The sequence below is a fragment of the Pistacia vera genome, unplaced genomic scaffold (assembly GCF_008641045.1).
Source record: "Pistacia vera cultivar Batoury unplaced genomic scaffold, PisVer_v2 Contig1329, whole genome shotgun sequence".
In the NCBI taxonomy this organism is placed as follows: domain Eukaryota; kingdom Viridiplantae; phylum Streptophyta; class Magnoliopsida; order Sapindales; family Anacardiaceae; genus Pistacia; species Pistacia vera.
This window is the reverse complement of record NW_022195390.1, coordinates 1-20748: the sequence shown is the minus strand read 5'-3', so window position 1 is coordinate 20748 and position 20748 is coordinate 1. Positions and strand designations below refer to the sequence as shown.

The 20748-nt window shown below is 33.4% G+C and overlaps 2 protein-coding genes across 2 annotated transcripts; one reads left to right on the top strand and one right to left on the bottom strand.

Moving 5' to 3' along the window:
• Nucleotides 1-4521: 4521 nt before the first annotated feature.
• On the top strand, nucleotides 4522-12052 carry LOC116122242 (TORTIFOLIA1-like protein 2). Its single transcript, XM_031408134.1, has 8 exons — nucleotides 4522-4633; nucleotides 5090-5826; nucleotides 6860-7054; nucleotides 7149-7251; nucleotides 8956-9620; nucleotides 9870-10571; nucleotides 11399-11584; nucleotides 12032-12052. Exons 2-8 carry the CDS (start codon nucleotides 5194-5196, stop codon nucleotides 12050-12052), a joined length of 2505 nt encoding a protein of 834 aa, XP_031263994.1. The 5' UTR covers nucleotides 4522-4633; nucleotides 5090-5193.
• An 855-nt stretch (nucleotides 12053-12907) lies between these two features.
• On the bottom strand, nucleotides 12908-19072 carry LOC116122243 (probable serine/threonine-protein kinase PBL17). Its single transcript, XM_031408135.1, has 6 exons — nucleotides 18664-19072; nucleotides 17942-18264; nucleotides 16613-16748; nucleotides 15249-15385; nucleotides 14463-14586; nucleotides 12908-13732 (listed from the first exon to the last, which is right to left on the bottom strand). Exons 1-6 carry the CDS (start codon nucleotides 18791-18793, stop codon nucleotides 13167-13169), a joined length of 1416 nt encoding a protein of 471 aa, XP_031263995.1. The 5' UTR covers nucleotides 18794-19072; the 3' UTR covers nucleotides 12908-13166.
• Between the last annotated feature and the right edge of the window lie 1676 nt (nucleotides 19073-20748).

Here is a 20748-nt window from a genome sequence, read left to right as displayed (position 1 = left end):
AGACAAAACATGTTTTATAAAATAAGATTAAATAAAAAACGAGATTTACATTGAAATAAATTAATAAATCAATATAAATGCTATAGACATTATTGTTCGGTTTTAATACAAAATTTTAGATGGAAAAAATTAATTTAAAATACAATTTTTGCAACAAGTAAAGGCTTTATAAGGATGTTTTAGTGATTTTAAGAAAAGAAAGTAATTAAAAAAGAATTTATAACTCTAGAACAGTAGAAAAAGTATTTTAAGAAATATTAAAGATGTCCTTTGGAAAGAATTAAAATAAAATAAGACTTGGAAGGTTGAAATAATAAGTTATTAATGAAGAAATATTTTTATAATATAAAATACAACTCAAACAATTATGAAATTTAAAACTACAGCTTTTCCTATTTTTCTAAAATTTTAGAAAATATAAAATCAGTAAAATGACTTTCCAAAAATAGGAGTGCTTTCGTAATTTAGTGTTTTTTAGTGAACAAAACCCGGGAAATATGTAATTTGATGTCTAAATGCATGGGAAATTATTATGTAATTACACACAATTTCATTTTGGAAGATTTTTTTTTTTTTTTAATTTGTGGAAAATCATTTCGAAAATAGTATAGTTTAGAGTTGGGCTTTTAAATTATTTTCATTTCTTATTAAGACTAAGGTATCCAATTAGAATCCACCTAATTCAAAGAAATACCTCGACACCATGACTCTCCAAAATACCACATGAAATAGCTTGAGTCCGCCTATCTCCTTGTTATGAGGCCTAATGTGTCTTGTTTTAGTGTGAGATGGTCTCGGAATTGCTTTGGGCCTTTCTGGGTTACCTTGAAAAATTTGGGCATCAAATCGATTTACATATCTTGTGTCATTGCAAACCCAACAATTCGATGGGATTTCTTCCTTAAATCTTCCAATTCAAGCGTACAGTGTGCACCAAACCTATTATTTCCCTTTCAAATCAAGCAAAACCTAATACCCTAAACCAATTGAAAGTTTTTGTTTCCATGTTGTGTGTTGGGTGGAATCAGAATAAGATGTTACTCTTGTTTTTGGTGCATGTTGATGTTCAAAAGTAAACAATTAATATGTCCTTGACGCAATTAACCAAAACCACAAGGACTAAAATGTAATTCACTCAGCTTAATATGTGGTGTAAAAAATCTTACAATCCACCGTTAGTTTTGATATTTGAAAATAAGGGGCAATACTATACTCACAAACTTTCTCTTACAATCCTAACGTGACAGTTCGTAATGAATCTCATTTGTTCAGTTGCAAACTGTCATGTCAGAATTGTGAGAAAAAATTTATGAAATTTGGTTGTGAGTTAATCTTTATTCGAAAATAAAACATTTGGTGGGATGTTGATAAGTTTCAAAGCCAAGGGTATCGATGTTTCCCTACCCGTGGCTGAGAAAATGTGATAGGACCTAAAAAATATGAACAAAAGCTTTTTCATTTTCAAATATCATTTATAAAAAATGATAATGATAAATATTTAAAAACATAAAATCAAACTTCTTGTTTTCAAAATGGTTAACATAATAATTTTATCCGCCACATGAGAGATATGAAACAATCAAGTGTACACGATTTTATTGGAAACTATCAAATATACCTAAGGCATTAACAAAAATTTTGTTAAACATAACTGGTAAAGGGCATATTCATATTTACATAATACGTTGATTCAATCTTAATACATTTTAACCGAAATTGATATTAAACTGCAAAAGAATAAATAGCAGTAGTAAAACAAAATAATTTTTCAAGTGTCCTTTAATAAAATTTTAGGAAAACAACAATCAATTAATTTCCTAAAGAGTCAAAGAGGTCATTTATTATTCTTTAGTTGACTTAAGTGAACATGTCTTAACAACAAATGGTGCTTTTAGTAATCACTGTGTCACTTGATACTTTCATAATTTTCACGCTGGGACGAATGAAATTAACGATTTTCGGAAAACAAAAACACAGAATACAATGGCCATATTCGTTTACCAACTAATGGTTTTCATTTTTTTATTCTTCAGTAACTGTTTGTTTATAAATTTCATTTTTTCTTTTCATAAAACACAAAATTTAGAAACAAGGTGAGAGTAAATTTAATAAATTTTTTTTTTTTGGTAATTGGGTGTCTAGTTCAGTTTGTGCGCACTTCAACTAATTTTCAAAGATCTTGAAGTTGACGACCAAGTAAAATTAGGGCACGACCTTAAGAAAAAACACGCCACAACAAGGCCTACAGTCATGCAGGCTGTGTTGTGGGCCTTAAAAAGAGCACGCAACCTGTTAAAAAAATAAAAAAATAAGCCGTTAATAACGACTATTTCACACTTTTTTTTATTTTTTCCTATAAATACCCTAGTATTATTCTTATTTTTTCACACTCCAATTCCAATCTTCATTCTCCTTTCTCTCTCATTTTGTATTTGTATTAATTAAAAATATATATAATTATTATGAAATACAATAAAATAATAAGAATTGAAATATTAATTGAATTTTAACACTTTTTATTATTTATAATTATAAATTAGGATTAAGAATTAACATTAACAATTATATCTTCATTACAAATACAATTATACAAATACAATGCAACTATCTCAATTTTGATTATAGTTTACAAATATTCAAAGAAATTAACGAAAATGAAGATGTATGATATTTTTTTATCAATCATTTACTTAGAATAAAAAGTGTTGAAATTCAATTAATATTTCAATGTCTTATTATTTTATTATATTTCATAGTGATTATATTTTTTTTAATTAATATAAAAACAAATGTCTCTAATATAATATATAAAATATTTTTATAATAATTATTAATGATAAATCAAAATTACCATAATTTATAAATATTAAAAATTAAAAAAAATTTGGTAGGCCGGTCCACAAAGCATGCGGGCTGCCTTGCGTGCTCAGTCCAAGGCACGACACGCTGTATAGTGGGTCGTGTCGTGGGCCTTTAGATTTGGCGGGCCGACATGGCATGTCACGACATGAATTTCTACGGGCTGTAACACGACACGACCAATGGCACAACAGACCTTGAATTTTTAGGCATGACACAGCCTATAGTCAGCTCTACGACCAGGTAAACCCTTCAATGACCACCCGTATTAGAGCTTGTGGGGACTCGAACTCAGGAGCTTATGAAACTTCTTTTTCCTATTTTACCATTAGACTGCCTAGTGGTGGTTAACAAAACAAAAATTTTAATTTTAAATCAATATTTTTAATCATAAACTTGCAAATGAAAATAAAAGGCTTCGTTTAGTTCCTTATTGGGTAGTTTTTAGAATAATATTTTGAAAAATGTTAAATTGGGTGGGTATTATGATGTAGAATTTTGAAAATTAACAAAAATAGAATTTTGAAAATTAACAAAAATACCCCTTATATATATTTATTTACTAAACACCCCTATAATAAAATATTCAAAGTTAACAAAAACATCTCAACCCACTCATTAAATACGAACAGTCGACCACCATCGCCGGAGGGTAGCCGGAGTCACTGTATCGACGTATGACCGGTTGGATCTTACTGATCGTGGGCCGATATGACCTTTTTCGGCCAGATCTTAGATCTGGTCATTGACGACTAGATCTGGCCGCATTTGGTCGTCAATGACAGCCAAAGATATGGCCGTCATTGATGGTCAACGATGACCATATCTGGCCGTCGTTGACGACTGTCAACAACCAGATCTGACCTTTTCCGACCATATCCACCGTGGATCTGGCCGGAAAAGGCTAGATCGACGTACTACTGGCCAGATTCAGCTGGTAGTGTGCCATTACACCAGATTCCAGTCAGCTTTCGACAATGGTGGTTAGAATCTGGTAAATTTGGGTTGTTGGGGTGTTTTTGTCAATTAAATTTTTTTTTGGTCGTTTAGTTAAATTAACAAATTTAAGGGGTTTAAAAGAAATTGAATAATTTAGAATTATATTTTAAAAATAGGTGAACCAAACACAAATTTTGTGTTAACTTTATTAGGAAAATTAGAATAATTTTCTCAATATATGTACCAAATGGAGCTTGACATATTTAAGATAAGTTGTTAGAGGTGAATAAAAAAAATGGTAGTTTAAATAAATTTTATTTGTTGCGGAAACATATTTCGTACCTATTTTTAAATATTGTTTTTAGATAAATGTGTTTTAATTTTTGAAATTATCGTAATTTTCTTGAATAAGAGTAATTAACTAAATTAGAGAAATCTTTTAAAAAAGCTACCGAAACAGATTTCAAAATTTAAATGAGATTTCTTTCTCGAAGTTAAAGCAACTGAAAGCAGACAAAAATGCGTTCGATAGATTCACGTGGCACCAATCAAACAGCACAAATCTCTTAAACGGACCCACACCCAAAGGCTCCTGAATTTCGAAACTCAAACACTAAGCGCGAAAATTTAAGCCCTCTCTCTCTTTCCATTCTAAACTGTAAAAGCTGGTGAGCCTTTCTCGAACTCCGTTCTTTGATTCAATTAATTTAATTTAATTTCAACTATTGATTTTCAAAATCGCTCTTTACATTTGTACTCATTTTTGTTTATTCCTACTTGCTCACTGTAAGTTGTTCAATTTCTTTCTTCTCTGTTTGGCTCTCGAGATAATTAGGTACAAACTCCAAATTTCTTTGTTTATTTTTCATTAGTTTTAACAATTCATATTCAATAGCTCTTAAAAATTAGTACTATTTTTGTTTATTCCTAAGTCTTCTTCGTCCACTTGCTCAGTATACGTTGTTCAATGTTTTTCATCTGTGTTTGGTTCTCGAGAAAAATAGGTGGAAACTCCACATTTACGTTGTTTATTTTTCATCTTGTTTCTATTTAATTTTAACAATGCATATTCAATCGCTCTTAAAATTAGTACTAATTTTGTTTATTTCTGAGAGTAAGTTGTTCTATTTCTTTTATATTATATTCACTCTCACTGTCTGTTTCATTCTGGAGAAAATTAGGTAGAAGCTCCAAATTTACTATGTATTTTTCGTTTTTTGTTTTTCATTATGTTTGTGTGTTTGTAGGGATAAATATTAACCTATAAGCTCTGATTTGTGTTATTTTATAGGTTATGAGACTATGAAGAACTCATATTTATCTTTGCATTCAATTACAATAAGTTGAATTGCAAAGTTAAGGGTTTAAGGCATTTAGGTTGTTGAGCTTATTAAGATGAAAACGAGAGCATCTTCTAGGATAAATGTCCAGCAAGTCTCGTTTGAGCTTAAGCATAAAGTGATTCTTGCGCTCAACAAGCTAGCTGATAGGGATACTTATCAAATAGGGGTTGATGAGCTTGACAAAATGGCTGAATGTTTAACCCCTGATAAGATTGCCCCATTTGTTTCTTGTATACTGGACACTGATTCTGAACAAAAAAGTTTAGTTCGGAAGGAATGCATTAGATTGATAGGCGCATTAGCAAGGTTTCACCAGGCTCTAATGGGACCACATCTGAGCAAGATGGTTGCTAGCATAGTTAAGCGACTCAAGGACTCAGATTCCATAGTGAGGGATGCTTGTGTGGAAACAATGGGTGTTTTGGCTTCAAAACTGAGTAATCGTGGTGATGACGGTGATGGGGTTTTTGTTGCATTAGTGAGGCCGCTTTTTGAAGCTTTGGGTGAACAAAATAAGTCTATGCAGTTTGGTGCAGCATTGTGCTTGGCAAGGGTTATTGACAATATCCACGATGCTCCAGTTTCAATTTTGCAGCGAATGCTGACTCGAACCATAAAGTTGCTTAAGAATCCTCACTTTATGGCAAAACCAGCTGTAATTGAGTTGAACAGAAGTATTATTCTGGTAAGTTTTTAACTGTAGCATGCAAGTCTGGTTGCCTTGAACTTCATTAATTGATGCCTTTTTTTTTTTTTTTTTTTTTGGTCTTGCTGAAACATGTGTTGCTGTATTTTGTGAAATTATCATGCATCTACAGCTGAAAATGTGAGGATTGATATTAACTTGTTTGTTCTCTGTTTATTTTATGTTACTATGCAATCAATAATACTTTTGATAAACAAAACCAGGGATGGTTTTCATGAATATGGGTTATCTTGTGGTTACAATGATCATAATAAAAACGACTTTCCTTGTGTTTTCATATCTTTCTTGAACATCATTTGACTATGATAATTTCCATCTCATATTCCTGGCATCATTCCATGTGGCTTTCTAAAGATTACATCTTTTAATGATTACTTGGGTTGAATCTATGGCTGTTTGGTTTAAGATTCTCTGACCTACCCAGATCAGTTATCATTTATATCTACTGGGTTGAGATTTTCTATTTTTTATAAGTTTGCTCTATGATTAAATAGTGCCAATATCCCTTTGTTCCGGGATTACTAGGGATATTATTTTTACTTCATTGTTTTGGATTGTTTAAATATATGTATTTATATATCTAGTCTGATCAAGTAATTGTTAATGCCAAGTTTAATCGTCCAGTGGGGCTAGATAATTTCATCACCCACTTAATTGCAAATTTCAATCTTCATTTAGAATATTCTCATTCTTAATTTATTCCCTTACTAATAGACTATCTAATTTTAAGAGAATGGCAATATAGTATACCAATTGTTACACAAAAGTTGAACTGGAATCTGCACCAACACTGCTTTGGATATGCGGAATAATATGAAACATGAGAAAAATGTGTGGTCATTTTTTTAAATATGACAGTCCTTTAAATTCAATTTTATTGCTACACATCAACTGCTTCTATTTTTAATTAAGTTTTTATTGCTTTTTTTACTATTAGGAAAGTGATGATTCTTTACTATGTTTTTTGCTGCATATAATTGTTATATAACAATTGCACAAATTTGAACTTTAGGCAGGGGGTGCTGCTACTAAAAGTGTTCTATCAGCAGCAATGACTAGTATCCAAGATGCTCTCAAAAATAGTGATTGGACAACACGCAAAGCTGCTTCTGTAGCATTAGCCGAAATTGCTTCAAGTGGTGGATCGTTCTTGGGAAGTTTCAAGGCTTCGTGCATTTCTTCGCTTGAATCATCTCGTTTTGACAAGGTTTGATTTTTCTTATAGACCAATATTTGGAGAAGTTCACTTTCTTATGAATGACTGAACTGGATCTTATAGTGGCTTCTCTGTGTTTTTATAGGTGAAACCAGTTAGGGAGACAGTGCTGCATGCCCTACAGTACTGGAGAGGTCTTCCAGGGCCTGATACTCCTGAACCTTCTGAAGCTGGATCTTCTATAAAAGGTTTGGTGGCTGATGCCTGCTACTCTAATGTGTCAAAAAGTTCTGTTCATATTAGTTTTATTTTGTGTTTTATATTAATTTTGGTTTTCATGGTTAATACATTAGTCTTACCATTGAGTTTAATGCATCATCCAAATAGTTTCCTTCTTTGCTAATAGTTTGACATCAATCCACTAACATGCTTTGGACATTCTGGCTTGCATCTCTATTGTTAGGTGGACTTCATATTACCAAGGATAATTTGATTTAAACAAGTTGAGTATGGGCATTACAGGAAAACCAAGTTAAACTGCTTGATCGTTCTTGTGTGTCCATCATATGCATCTAGTTTTGATTCCCACTTGATCATTGTGAACTAAAAGTACATGGATAACCCTTTTTTGTACTGCATTATTAGTCTATCTGCATGGATGACAAATATGCCTTATTCTTGTAAATTTGGACACAAAATCATATGGATGATCAGCAGTATATACCTTTTTGTTTAATGCTAGGTGAATTTAAGTGTCCAGATAAAGTTATGAAACTCTTAACAACAATATGAACAATCCAATTGCAGGCTTCATCAGAGCAATCATTTCACCTTCAATTTTAATAGAAATAATCATCACATTTCCTTAAGTTTCCAAATAGGCCAATCATATGAAATGTTTTAAAAACAGTTTCATGCATTATTTTGTGGTTACTTGAAAACAACTTGTTCAGTTAACTTCATGTTTTTGTATAACACAAGGATAAATGATGATGGTGCCTATGATGATTTCTATTGATTTGGATATTTTCCTCTCTTGAAGAATTTACTCTTTGGTCTGTTTATTAGACATGAAGTCCTTTGCTTGAGTGTTTCACACGGTTTAGAGTGCTTATTTGATAGAAAAATTACAAGTGCATCCCTTGACAATCAAATTCCTTTAATCAACTATGAACTTCCATGATCTGTGCCCCTAAACTCAAATTATGAATTTTCGGTCCTTATCCTCAATAATGTGAAGTTTTTTGATAAACATCATATGTTCAAGTAATGTTCTATTCATTATGAAACTTTTATATATCCATTTATGGGGCCAGTCTACAATATCACAATATGGATGCTAGAAGTGTTTTAAAGAAGTACAATTTATTAGACTATATGCCTAACTTGTGACATGCAATCTAAGACTTGCACTAAGAGTAGTTATTACATATTAAATTCGACTTATAACTAATGGAATACAGTTTTTTTCCAATAACAGAACCAATTTCACTCTTTCCAGAATTCAGGGTCTTTTCCGATCATAAATCCCCTTACCTAGGCTGCTTCATGTTTCGCATTAAATTTAATGTGTACAGAGCCTTTTTTGATGATACAATCCTATCCCCCTTTATTCTAAAATTCATGGTTCTCTATGCTTTTCTTGGAGCTACATTAATTGGATTTGCGGGGTCCTTGACTGGTATCTAATCCCTGCTTTGACTGTGATATAAATGATGCCTGCATGTGGTAGATTGAAGCAGTCAGCTTTTGCCCGTTACAACATGTGCTTTATAAACTTCCCATTTATCTTTAAAATGAACTAGAGAAGGCTTTATTCTGTAGTACTCTTATATGTGACACTTTTTGGTGTTCTATGAATTATAATATCATATGCCATTTTTCTCTTGATTGCATGTTTCATCTCTCTTTATATATTGTCTCTGTCTACTCATTATACAATTTTTTGCCAGAAAATTTCGGTGGAGGTAACTTCAGTGGTCTTACAAGTCCCAGTGACTTTGGAATGAAGGATTCGTCACGCAAGAAAGTTGTCACAGACTTGGCCAATAGAAGGATTCCTCTGTCTGCAAGGAAAGTATGCCAAAGTTATATGGAAAACTCTCAACATTCTAAAGCAGATAATTGGCATATTGAAATTGCTGTTCCAAAAACCCATAATGTCCCTTTAGCAGATATTCACAATGAAGAATCTGAGGGTAGTTGCGTTACAAAGACCGTAGAAAGGATTAGCACTGATGTTACAAGTATGCAAGATATTGAAAATGAATACATGCCAATGGATGATAAACAAGAGTGTTCTTCTTCTGTCTCAAACCTTGTTACTGAGAACTTTGAGACCAAGTTTGTGACAGTCTCTCATGAATGTCTTGAAGAGGGTGGTTTGCTGAAGCCCATGGTAAGAAACCAATGTTTTAGACCTGAAGACATTGGTAGTGAGGAACGTATACATTCTGCAAAGATGCGAGATTGTAGAAGTCTCGACTCTACAGTCACAGAATCTTGTTCCCAAACTGTAGGTGGGTGTTGTTCGCAGATGGAAAATGAAATGGCATGCATTCGGAAACAGCTTTTGGAGATTGAAAACAAACAATCAAACTTAATGGATATACTACAGGTACTAATTTCATGCTTTTTTTTTAAATCTTGACTGGTCCAGAGCTTTACCATCAGTTGAAAAGTCCTGTGAAATGTATCACCAAAGTGACTTTCATGTGCTGGCTTCTTAGTTTCTAATTAACTGCCCAAATCCAGACAAAGCCCTGACTTCATAATTGTTTAAATTCTGTAGTATCGCTTTGTACTGTGTCTTCAGATCTAGCAGTCATCTAATCTGGTTTCAGTATTTTTCAAAACTAATTCACAGGTGTTCTCAACTGGCATAATGGATAGTTTATCGATGCTGCAGTCCAAGGTGTTAGGTTTAGAGCATGTGGTAGACAAAATAGCTCAGGATCTTGTACATGGTAGGAGGCATTCAGACTTAGCAAGCTCTAAATTTATCAAGCATAACCAAAGTGTTCCTTCTCCCAGACTCTCTACATGCTCTCCTAGGCCATCTTTAGATATTCGTAATAAACACTCATTGATTGCTGTGAAGAATTCTGAGATTTGGGAGGAAAAAGGACTTTGTAGGAGCAGATCAACTAATTCTGCCAAAGAAGGTTCAGAGATATGGACTAACCCTACAGTAAATGATAGTAGAAACCTGACAGGGAAGGACATCCACAGAAGCTCCAGGCTGGGAACACAGGCTGTGGGTCAAATTAGAAAAACAAATTCTGTCTTTGCTTCAGTTTCAAGTGCTAATGCCAGAATAAATAATTTAGAAAGCAAGAATAGCTTGTGGCAGTGTGTGAAAGGATATCTATGTCAAGGGGATCTGGACTCAGCATATATGGAAGCTCTCTGTGCTGGTGATGAACTCATTTTAATTGAGCTTCTCGATAGAACTGGTCCTGTTCTCGAAAGTTTGTCGCACAAGACCATCAATGATCTTCTTAGTACTTTGGCATCCTACTTCCTGGAACAAAGGTTCATTAACTCTATCATCCCATGGTTGCAGCAGGCAAGTTTTTTTACCATTTTGATTACACTTTCATTATCACAAAATGTTGTGTCTTTTCTGTGTTACTTGTGGGAGGTGGGTAATATGTTAGTTCTCTAAAGGAAATAAACATCACACATGTTGGTAAAAGTCCTTAATAAAATAGGTGAATCAGCCGTATAAAGAAGTTTATTAGTTACTTTCCTTGGATGACAAATCCCCACAAAAGATTTAATAAAAAGTGACAATCAAGATTGAAAAACTCAGCCAAAGGGAGGCAGACTAGGGGTGATAGTAACTTAGGGAATGTCTAAAATCTGAAAAGGTTCATGAAAAATTGAAACCCTGCACACTTGCTAAACCTTGAGCTTCATCTCAAGTGCCTCATTCTTTTTGCTACTTAACAACAGTCAACATACTAGTCTTAGAATAAGAAATGACGAATAGAAGAAGTTAAAAAGGTTGGGGTACACACACCATCACCTTCGTCATCCTCTATTAATATGTTAATAGATATATAATACAACCTTATGGCTCCGTTTGGTTCACTATTTTGATATTTTTTATAATAGTATTATATATTTAATATTGTATCACAAGAAAAGATGTTTTGTTACCCATAATATTGAATTTTCCCGGCATGTTATATATATATATATATATATAATAATATTTGCATCCAAATATATGCACCACGTGCTTATAGCTGAAATGATTTGAGAAAAACAATGTGATATAATAATTAGTAGTGTTATATGTGACAATACCATACCAAGAAGTTACATTGTGTTCCCATTGATCATCCTCTAAATCTCTGATTGCTATTTTTGCCTCTCCTCTGTTTTTAGGTGGTGGACTTAAGCACAATTCATGGACCAAATCACCTTGTTCTCTCTACAAAAGCAAGGCGAGAATTTTTAACTGCAATTCAGGAGACTCTAAAAATGGAATTTTCTAACTCTGCAGAGAGAAGATCTATCACTCAACTGGCAATGAAATTGTGCCAAGTATGGGGTAAGGAAACTTCTTTTTGGGTGAATTTTCAGCAAATCAAAACACATTGAGTTAAGAGGGCAGTAACTTCCAATGATAAAGTTTCCATTTTTGAAGGAAGATGTATCTGAGCATAAAAAAAAAAAAAAAACAAATTGATGGTTTCAATGTGAAAAATTGCTGAATCTAACTTGAGACTGTTAGTTATATATATATACATATATTTTAACAAAGAGTTTGGACTGGTTTCTTTCTTTGGTTCTTTAAGTTAAATAATTTAATCAACTATATTGAATTTGATATATTTAAAATTGTTTGGAGTGGTTTTGTAGTTGGATTTTTCTGGGTTCTCATTTACAACCAATCCTGCCTCTAGTTTGGAAGGCATCATTTCCCTCTAAAACTGGAATTTGTCCGGGTTTTCATTTGGTGTTCTATTCTGTGGTATTGAAACAATATAGCAGTAATGCAGGCATTTTATTTTGCAGGGAAATGCTGCTGATGTTTAGCCGAATGGAAGCGTGGTTCCACTTAACTACATTGTCATAGGAACTTCGACCTGCTTACTTCATCCCCTTTATTTTGTGTTACAGAAATGTTGGGTCCTTGAGTAGCAAGGCAAGTTTTTGTTGTTGTGAAGTTTATTTAGAAGGAGATTGATGATGTTAAACTTGGATTTGTTTCCATGTTTGACTTGCTGGTTGTTTTGCTGATCATGTTTCTGTGCAACGCTAAGTAGCTCTTGAACGTTTATGAGGGTAAATCAGTTAGAAAAAGGAAAAATAAAATAATAATACACTGATTACCTGAGGTTTCATAAATACATTATCTACCACTTGTCTGTCTTCAAATCTTAAACTAAAAGTCTTTAGTTTGCGCGAATGAAAGTATTTTAAAGAACTTACTGAGTCTGCATTATCAATTTAGAATTTATGGTGTTTTGGTGTGTTGTCGGCCCAACCAGTTTAATCTTAAAAGATTTATTTAAATATTTAAACAAGTATAAATTTAATTCACTCTAATCCAATACGAAAAATTTAGTTCAATACAATGTTGACACACCTTGAAAGCTTTATTCATGAGTCATGAGACGAAACTTCATAAAAGCTCTTTCAAATCGTAAAAATAATAAACTTCATAAAATAAAACAAACAAATTAAAAAAAAAATTTTTATCCTTCATGACACTGCAGAATCATATATGTTATGTATATATTGTAAAAAGTTATTTGCTATGAAGATTTTAAAATAGGGACCAACAATCTTTAAACCTAGTACCAGTAGTCCAGTACCCAGCTCCAGCTTCAAGTTCATTTCTATTTTGGTTGTGGTAAAAATATTACCAGTACAACAAAAGCTACAATATAGCAGAATGCTTACCTCAAAAATAATACAAAAGGGTGGGGCGTACTAACTGATATGATAACACAGCTGGACAATTTCAATAAACATCAGAAATCCCACTAACGCAAAACTCAAAAGCTTAACCTCTTAATACCTCTTTTACAAACTATACTTGGTACAGACAAACAGTAAGTAGATTTTTCAAAACACCAAAGCACAGACCTGTTGAAACATCTTTTACAGTTGCAACTTCAACTTCAATCCGTACTATGGTACAAAATCAACTTCTTGCCAAAGCTGATTTCTCATCGGTTGTTTTGACCGTGGCAGCAGAGTCGTAAGGGACATAAAGATCATCATCATTTGGAGGCTCACTCTTACTCCTTCCATTAGCAGGTTTGTCCCTTCTCCGTGTCTCTCTATTACTATCAATTCCAGTCTCACTGAGCTTCACATTAGAACTTTGAGTAGAACGTTTTGGAACTTCATACAGGGTTACACTGCCACCCTTTTGAAGCATTGCTTCTTCATCATTTCCCTCCTGTGCTTGAACACTCTCGAGTAATTCGACTACCTGGCTCATAACTGGCCTCCCTTTTGGGTTTTGACTGAGGCATTGGTATGCCAAATTGGCCACTTTCATTGCAGTTCTAACTGAGTACTGTCCTTCCATTCTAGGGTCTAAAATCCTTAAAAGCTTCTTATTATGGTTCAAAAGTGGGCGAGCCCACTCAACAAGATTGTGTTCTCGACTAGGTCTGCTCTTGTCCACTGCTCTCCTTCCAAGGAGCATCTCAAGTAGCACAACCCCAAAACCATAAACATCACTTCGAGCCGTTAAGTGTCCTAATAAGTTGAACAAACATCAATTTAGTTCATGACTTGCTATTATTTCTAACAATATCAGTGATCTGTCAAACTAAGAAATAGTTCTAAATACGTAAGGGTTTGTTTCAATTTGGAAATATTCAACATAAAAACCTACAGATCTGAGGCTTTAAATGTTCTTTTTTCTCCACAAAGACGGAGACAAGATTCTTTTTCTCCTATTTTCTGAAGGCAGGTAACTAGACATTGTTTTCTCCTAACCAGGGTGCTGAGCTACTTCATTCCCAAAATCAGCTAGTTTGTCCCTTCCTGTGTTTGCAACTTTTGACATAAGCTTTTAACACCATAAGTTAGCCAATTAGGGTTGACCTTAAACGGGTAATGTCATGATTGTGTCAACTTGCGTAACTCGTCTAATATGTAGTTTGTCTTAGGGTTGAACCCTCTCAAACTACAAAATGTAGAATGAAACAGTTAATTCGTCGGTAGTTTTGTCCACACACTTAATAACCAACCTGTTTATTATATGAGAATAATTTTTTAGAAATTCTAAAATTAAATCTTATGTTCTTGGACTTAAAACTATAATCATTATAGAAAGGATTGACATTAGTAATTGTTCATAAGTTCCCTATTTTAGTTTTCTGCTGGGCAATAATCTATATTTGAGAAATAAATAAATAAATTTAAAAAAAAAAAAAAAAAAGACAGAAAAAAAGACAATGTGATTTGATAATAAATAACTCACCAGTCATCACGTACTCAGGAGCAGCATAACCATATGTGCCCATCACTCGTGTTGACACATGGGTCTGGTCTCCCATAGGCCCATCCTTTGCAAGGCCAAAGTCGGAAAGCTTTGCATTGAAATCCTGCAGATCACATTCAATTTTTCAGCAGCATAAACTGGCAGGCCTTCCTCAATTAAAGAGAATCACACATGACAAAGAGAAAGGTCAAGAGACATAACTAAAGGGCCCTGATTGTTTTTGCCAAAAGACTGTTCTATCAAATTCATCAAATGTAAAGCTTTTATACTGTCTTCAAGTGGATTAAAGATAACAAAATTCTGAGTTAAGAATTTATCACTAGAAGAAATACGTTCTCAGCCAGCCCATGGTTGGCTTTGCCACTAGGAGCCCCATAAGCTATACTTCACTCACACAGGAGACAAACGCAGGACAGTACTCACACATAAGCAGAACAATATGATGCTGGGAGAACAAGTCAAGAAAAGGACTCATAAATTTCCTTTTCTGATGGTTTTAAAAAATATCATTTTCTGGCCAACTGAAACCAGCATTTGTTTTTTCAATACTTGGTTCTTTCATCTGACATCATTTCACTTTACCTTTGCATCTCAGAACTCTTATTACAGCTGATGACAGTAATGATTTTTTGTTTATGATCCAATAGAAAAGAGATGAACCACCGCAGAATGCTACTTTCATTTTCCCAATTTATGAATGGCCTTATAATATACTGTACTTATTGTTAAAAAGCAACAATAAACAACAAAGAAATGAAAACTAACCAAATCCAGCAAGATGTTTGATGTCTTGAAATCGCGATATATGATAGATCTCTCTGCACCATGAAGAAAAGCAAGTCCTTTTGCTGCATGTAAAGCAATCTTCATTCTTTTTGACCAAGTCAAAGTGCAACCAACCCCTGCAAGCCAAAGGAAAATCAAATCACTAGGGAACAATAGAATTTGTTCTACTTATAAATTAGAAACAAGCACACCTTCTTTCAATATAAATTCGTTTTCTCCACACCTATGCAGGAAATAGATGTATTTTGATATTTTAATTACCATAAGCATAAAGCAGCCATCCACTCAAAAGCCACTCAAAGTTTCAATTTAGTACAGACAATGTAAAGGGGAATTCATAACTTAACAATTTGGAGGTTCTCTGGCATCACTGAGTAATTTTACAGTTAAAACTATCGCACTTTGATCATAGACTCAATAAGTAAGACAGGCTTAACATAAATTTCTAATTATTTCAACTTATCAGTCTATCACACACTTACCAATACTTTTGCATGACATGGTCCGTTTGCTTTTACATTTCTACCCTATACCATAAACATTCTCCTGCCCAATAACAAATAAAGGAAACAAAATCATATTTCTATTGTGTCTGTGCCTCTTCAAGTTTTTCATAGAGAAACAATTCCTTCAAAATATTTTGGAATTTAGTTCAACATCTACTGTCCACCAGAAACCAATAATAATGAAACCCACAGAAACAGTCTTTGAAATCAGTCCTAATTTCAGAAAACTTCTGTCTTTATTCACTGAGATTGGAAGACTATTGGTTTAAGCTTATGTTCTTTGTTTCTTTTCCTGTATTGCTCTGTTCTCTCTCTCTCTCTCTCTCTCTCTTTTTTTTTTTTTTTTTGTTGGTAGTAAACTTCTGGATCTTTTACTTGTGTCTTTCATTTCGATTATGATATGTGGTTTTATGTTTCTTATCAGAAAAATAATAATATTAATAATAAATCAATACTGAAATCTTATTCCTTCCTTTGTTAGAATGCAATTATGTTTAACAAAATTAAAAGCGTTCAAATCCTTTAAATCTTAGGATAAAATGTTAAAAATGTTAATGCAAGATTTCTTCTTTCCCCGAAGTCCCAATCAGCCATAACAAAAATTACTTGTTGAGCCAAAATAAGTTCAAAAAAAATACATGGAACATGATGGCTATAATTCATAAAACAGAATCATAGTAGACCAGGCTAGTGCCTCATTTCAGATAATGTATCAAACTATACATAAAACTTCTAACGCTTATAGAATGAATGCCAAGAAAACAATTATTCCTCAGCCTCAAAGAAAGCTTAATTCCTTAAAGTTCCATAGAACCAAAATAAAAACCAGCCACTTACTGCGAAGAAGATGTTTTTCCAGGCTACCACTCGCCATATATTCATAGACTAATATCCTGTGCTCATCCTCACAGCAGTACCCAATGAGCTTCACAAGATTTGGGTGGCTAAGCTGTCCTAAATAGTTGACTTCCGCCTGAAAACAAACAATGATATACTGATAAGCAATTAATTTTTTTCCCAAATGAAAAATCAATGCAAATAATCAGTTTTATTTCTAGTCTATGGCATTAAACATAACACCATTACTATTAAACCTTTCAAAAACTATTGGCATGATATAATTTTTCATTTTCTCTTTCTTGGATGATACTAGATGTTCCCATGAGATTAGTTTTGATCAAATAAACAGAAAGAAAGAAAGTCCACCATACCAGTTACATCCGTATCAGTCCATCCATACTAGCTACATTAAATCAAACATTCTTCATTCATCTCAGTACCGTAAAATAAAATAGTCTTTTTTTTCATTTCAAACATAGACTCTCACTTTGTGAGATTATTGTTCAGCCCTCACTTATCCACTATATCTTGTAATTTGGTCTTTGGTCACTATTTCACACATATGCAAAAATGCAGTGTGCGTATTGATACAAATTAATATGTATATAAATAATGTTAGTGCACGCATATCTGTGCAAACGCATAGTTTTGATTGTTTAGATTAAAGAAACAATTTAAACCTAATTAACTGTCCAAAAATAATTAAATGCTATTCAGTCTCATTTTAAATTACTGCAGATGGGGGTAGTCAAAACACAATATAGATATTAACAATATCCTTTGACAGAAGAATCTCCTAAAATGTAATAAAAATGATCAACTTATGGCCAGTGAGATGGGAAATGTTTTTACTTCAATCACGCAGAAATTCCTTGTAGATGCTCGGTTTGCAATAGGAGTCAACTACCAAACCACAAGAAACCTATTGGATATGATATCTCAGACACAGTATTTGGAATTCTAAACTCTTGATTAACGAAGCAATGCTCTCTTCTACTTCTATGGTTTAAAACTAACATTAGAGAAAAAAAATTAAAATTTTTTTCTGGTTAGGTAAAAGTTTTAGCCTAAACAGAATTTGGAAACAAACTAAGTACTCTAAGGATTGAGCTCTAAGACATTACACATACTCTTTTTCTGGCATATCACACAGTAGGGACATTTCATATTCATCATTAGCCTCCTTTTTCTACTAATTATTTTGTTAAGAGCATAGCTTCTATTAGCCAAGGGGCAGAAAGAAAAGACTTTTCCATGTCTACAAATAACAAGCCTGTTTAATAGGGAAAAAGAGAACATAATTAAAAGAAATAATAAGACAAATACCAGCCATTCTCTGTCGCCTTGGAAACCTTCGCGATTAAGCTCTTTAATTGCAACCTGTGTTGTCGGGTAACCTGGCCTGACACTCTCGTCTATAACTCCTTTATGCACAATTCCAAAACCACCCTCTCCAAGAATAAAATCCGGCCTGAAGAACTTGGTGGCCAATCTCATCTCCTCATATGTAAATATATCAACATTACTATATCCCGGATTTTGGCGCAGTTCATTAACATTCTTAGGAGTCATCGAACTGCTGCTATAACTTCTCATCCCCATTGATTCTTGCCTTTCCGCGTCAGTTCGTTTAGAAACACACCCTTTTCCTACTCCACAGTAAATCAAAACTCGACATTGCATCTTACTTATAGTTAATTCAATCACACAAAATATAATGATAATTCAATTGATACAACTAACACATACATACCAAATTCATTACTATTCCTAATCATTTATAAGTTTTGAACAATTTGGCTGCAATAATGACTCAATGAGCATTTTAGTTATAATTTATTCAGTAACACAACATATAACGATAATTTAATGGTTACACCAAACTCATTCATACCAAATTTATCACAATTCCTAATAACAATTTGGCTGCAATAATTACTCTACATTATAATTTTCTTGCCGTCCAATTAATGAGCATTTTAACAATAAAATTCTTAAAGAACAATAAAAGCAAATAAATATGAGAAAATATTATAAAAGAAAAAAACCTTGATTAATGGCCCTAACAATAGAAGATTGTGGTTGTCCTTGTTGCTGCTGATGTTGATTTTGATGTTCAATACTAAAACAAATCCCCATGAATCTCACTATAAAACCTCTTTTAGATTTACATTTCATCTCCACATTATCAAACTAAACATCAAAAACACCATTTTTCATCTTAAAACACTCTTCTTCCATTCGAAGTTTGGGCCTCGATCCGATCTGGATGCGTCCCCAATCTCAAACGGATCGCCGGGAATTCTAGAAATCAAAACTCCCGAGCAACAAAAGAACAAAGACACCACTCCAACCAAAATGTACACTAATGATTTTTTTTATATATTATTTATTTAAAATAAAAAGAGAGAGAGAGAGAGAGGGGAAGTTTAGAGGTTTTAGAGAGAGAAGGATAAGTGCAATCGATTGGTTTAGAGGAATAGCCGCCAAAAACGCCAGATCAAGTACTCTCCATACATGGTAATTGACCTCGTTTTTACTTTATTGCCCTTGGTTATTTACACTTATTACATTCTTGCCATTTTCTTTTCTTATCCTTTATTATTGGGGTCAAATTTTCCGCATGTCGGTGTGCATGGCGCCAATGATATCAATTATCATGAAAAATTCTAATAGTTAATATAGTTCACAACTGCCTACCTACCCTTATTAAGACATTACACATTTTCCGGCTGAGTAACACAAGAGGGCTAAAAAGGGTCATTATGATATTAAAACTGTCCAGTTTTAGCTTCTAATCTCCATCTGGTTCATTATTATTATTATTATTACGACACTTTTATAATAATATTTTAAAAAATAGAATTGATGTTGACTACCTTTACAAATTAACAAAAATATCTATTTAGGTTTGTTTATTTATTAAACTCTTTTGTAATAAAATATTAAAAATTAATAAAAATATCTCAATCTATCTATTAAATATCGACAGTTGACCACCACCATTGGAGGGTAATCGAAATCATCGTATCAATACACGACCGGTTAGATCTGGTTAATCGTGCACTGATATAACATTTTCCGATCAAATCCACGTGGATTTAATAAAAAATGTCAAATCTATGGTTAGATCTAGCCATTGACAGTCAGATCTGGCCGTATTTGGTTGTGAACGACGGTAAAAGATATGGTCGTCGTTGACGATTGGTTACAGCCAAAGATCTGGCCGTTTTTGGCCGTAGATCGGTGCACTATCGGCCAGATCCTATTGGTAGTGTGCCATTATATCATATTCTGGCCAACTTCCAACGGTGATAGGGATGGGCGCAAGCTGGGTTGGGGCCTAGAACCCCATTCCTCGCCCCCGTCCTCGTCCCTGTTACCCACTCCCATGACCGTCCCCGGCCCATCCTTATGGTTGGGGATTTTTAAATATTAATCTATTTTTGAATACTCACCAAATATATAAATAAATTTCCACAAAGTGAATCCATCCATCCATGTAGGGTTTGGGAAAGATGAGTATATATATATCGTAGGATAATCTTGTAATTAAATATATAGTATAATGATAATTAAATATAGTTAATACTAAAATTATCGGGTTGGGTCTGAAAACATATCAAAGTCTGGCCCATACCCGAGGTTGGGCTCTAAAATCAGGTTCAAGCCCAAACCCAAGCCCGTGAACATTAGGTAAAACCTGACCTTTTCGAGCCGAACCGGGTGCCGAAAATATCATACCATTGCCATCTTAATGCTTAAACCAACGCCAAAAGAGCTATTTAATAAAATTCCTGAATAATAGGGCTTTGAAGCTGAAAAGAATCAACATATCGGCACCGGAGTATCTTCTACAATGTCTGACGAAGCCAATAGAACCGTAAGAACAGCCATAGATTATCATTGATTCATATTTGTTAAATTACAAATTTCTTTATTGATCTGAAACCATTTGATTAAAAAAACAGGCATTTCTGGAGATTAAAGGTCGCATGATTGAAACTACTGGCAAATTGAAGCAGGTCAGTCTCTTTTACTTTTCTTCGCAATTGATTACTTTTATGGTTCTGATATGAGTTTCCCTCGCTTCGCGCATTTTCACTTAGCTTGTTTTGTTGATTTAGCTTAGT

Bases quoted from the DNA above. Each gene is read 5' to 3' on its own strand.
- LOC116122243 (XM_031408135.1), bottom strand. From the start codon at position 18,793: ATGAAATGTAAATCTAAAAGAGGTTTTATAGTGAGATTCATGGGGATT. The intron at 18,265-18,663 runs GTTTTTTTCTTT...ACTGTGGAGTAG, and splicing joins TGTTAGGGCCATTAATCAAG to GAAAAGGGTGTGTTTCTAAA. The intron at 13,733-14,462 runs GTGAGTTATTTA...TCAACTTATTAG, and splicing joins TCCTGAGTACGTGATGACTG to GACACTTAACGGCTCGAAGT.
- LOC116122242 (XM_031408134.1), top strand. From the start codon at position 5,194: ATGAAAACGAGAGCATCTTCTAGGATAAATGTCCAGCAAGTCTCGTTT. The intron at 5,827-6,859 runs GTAAGTTTTTAA...TTTGAACTTTAG, and splicing joins TGAACAGAAGTATTATTCTG to GCAGGGGGTGCTGCTACTAA. The intron at 11,585-12,031 runs GTGAATTTTCAG...TTTATTTTGCAG, and splicing joins GTAAGGAAACTTCTTTTTGG to GGAAATGCTGCTGATGTTTA.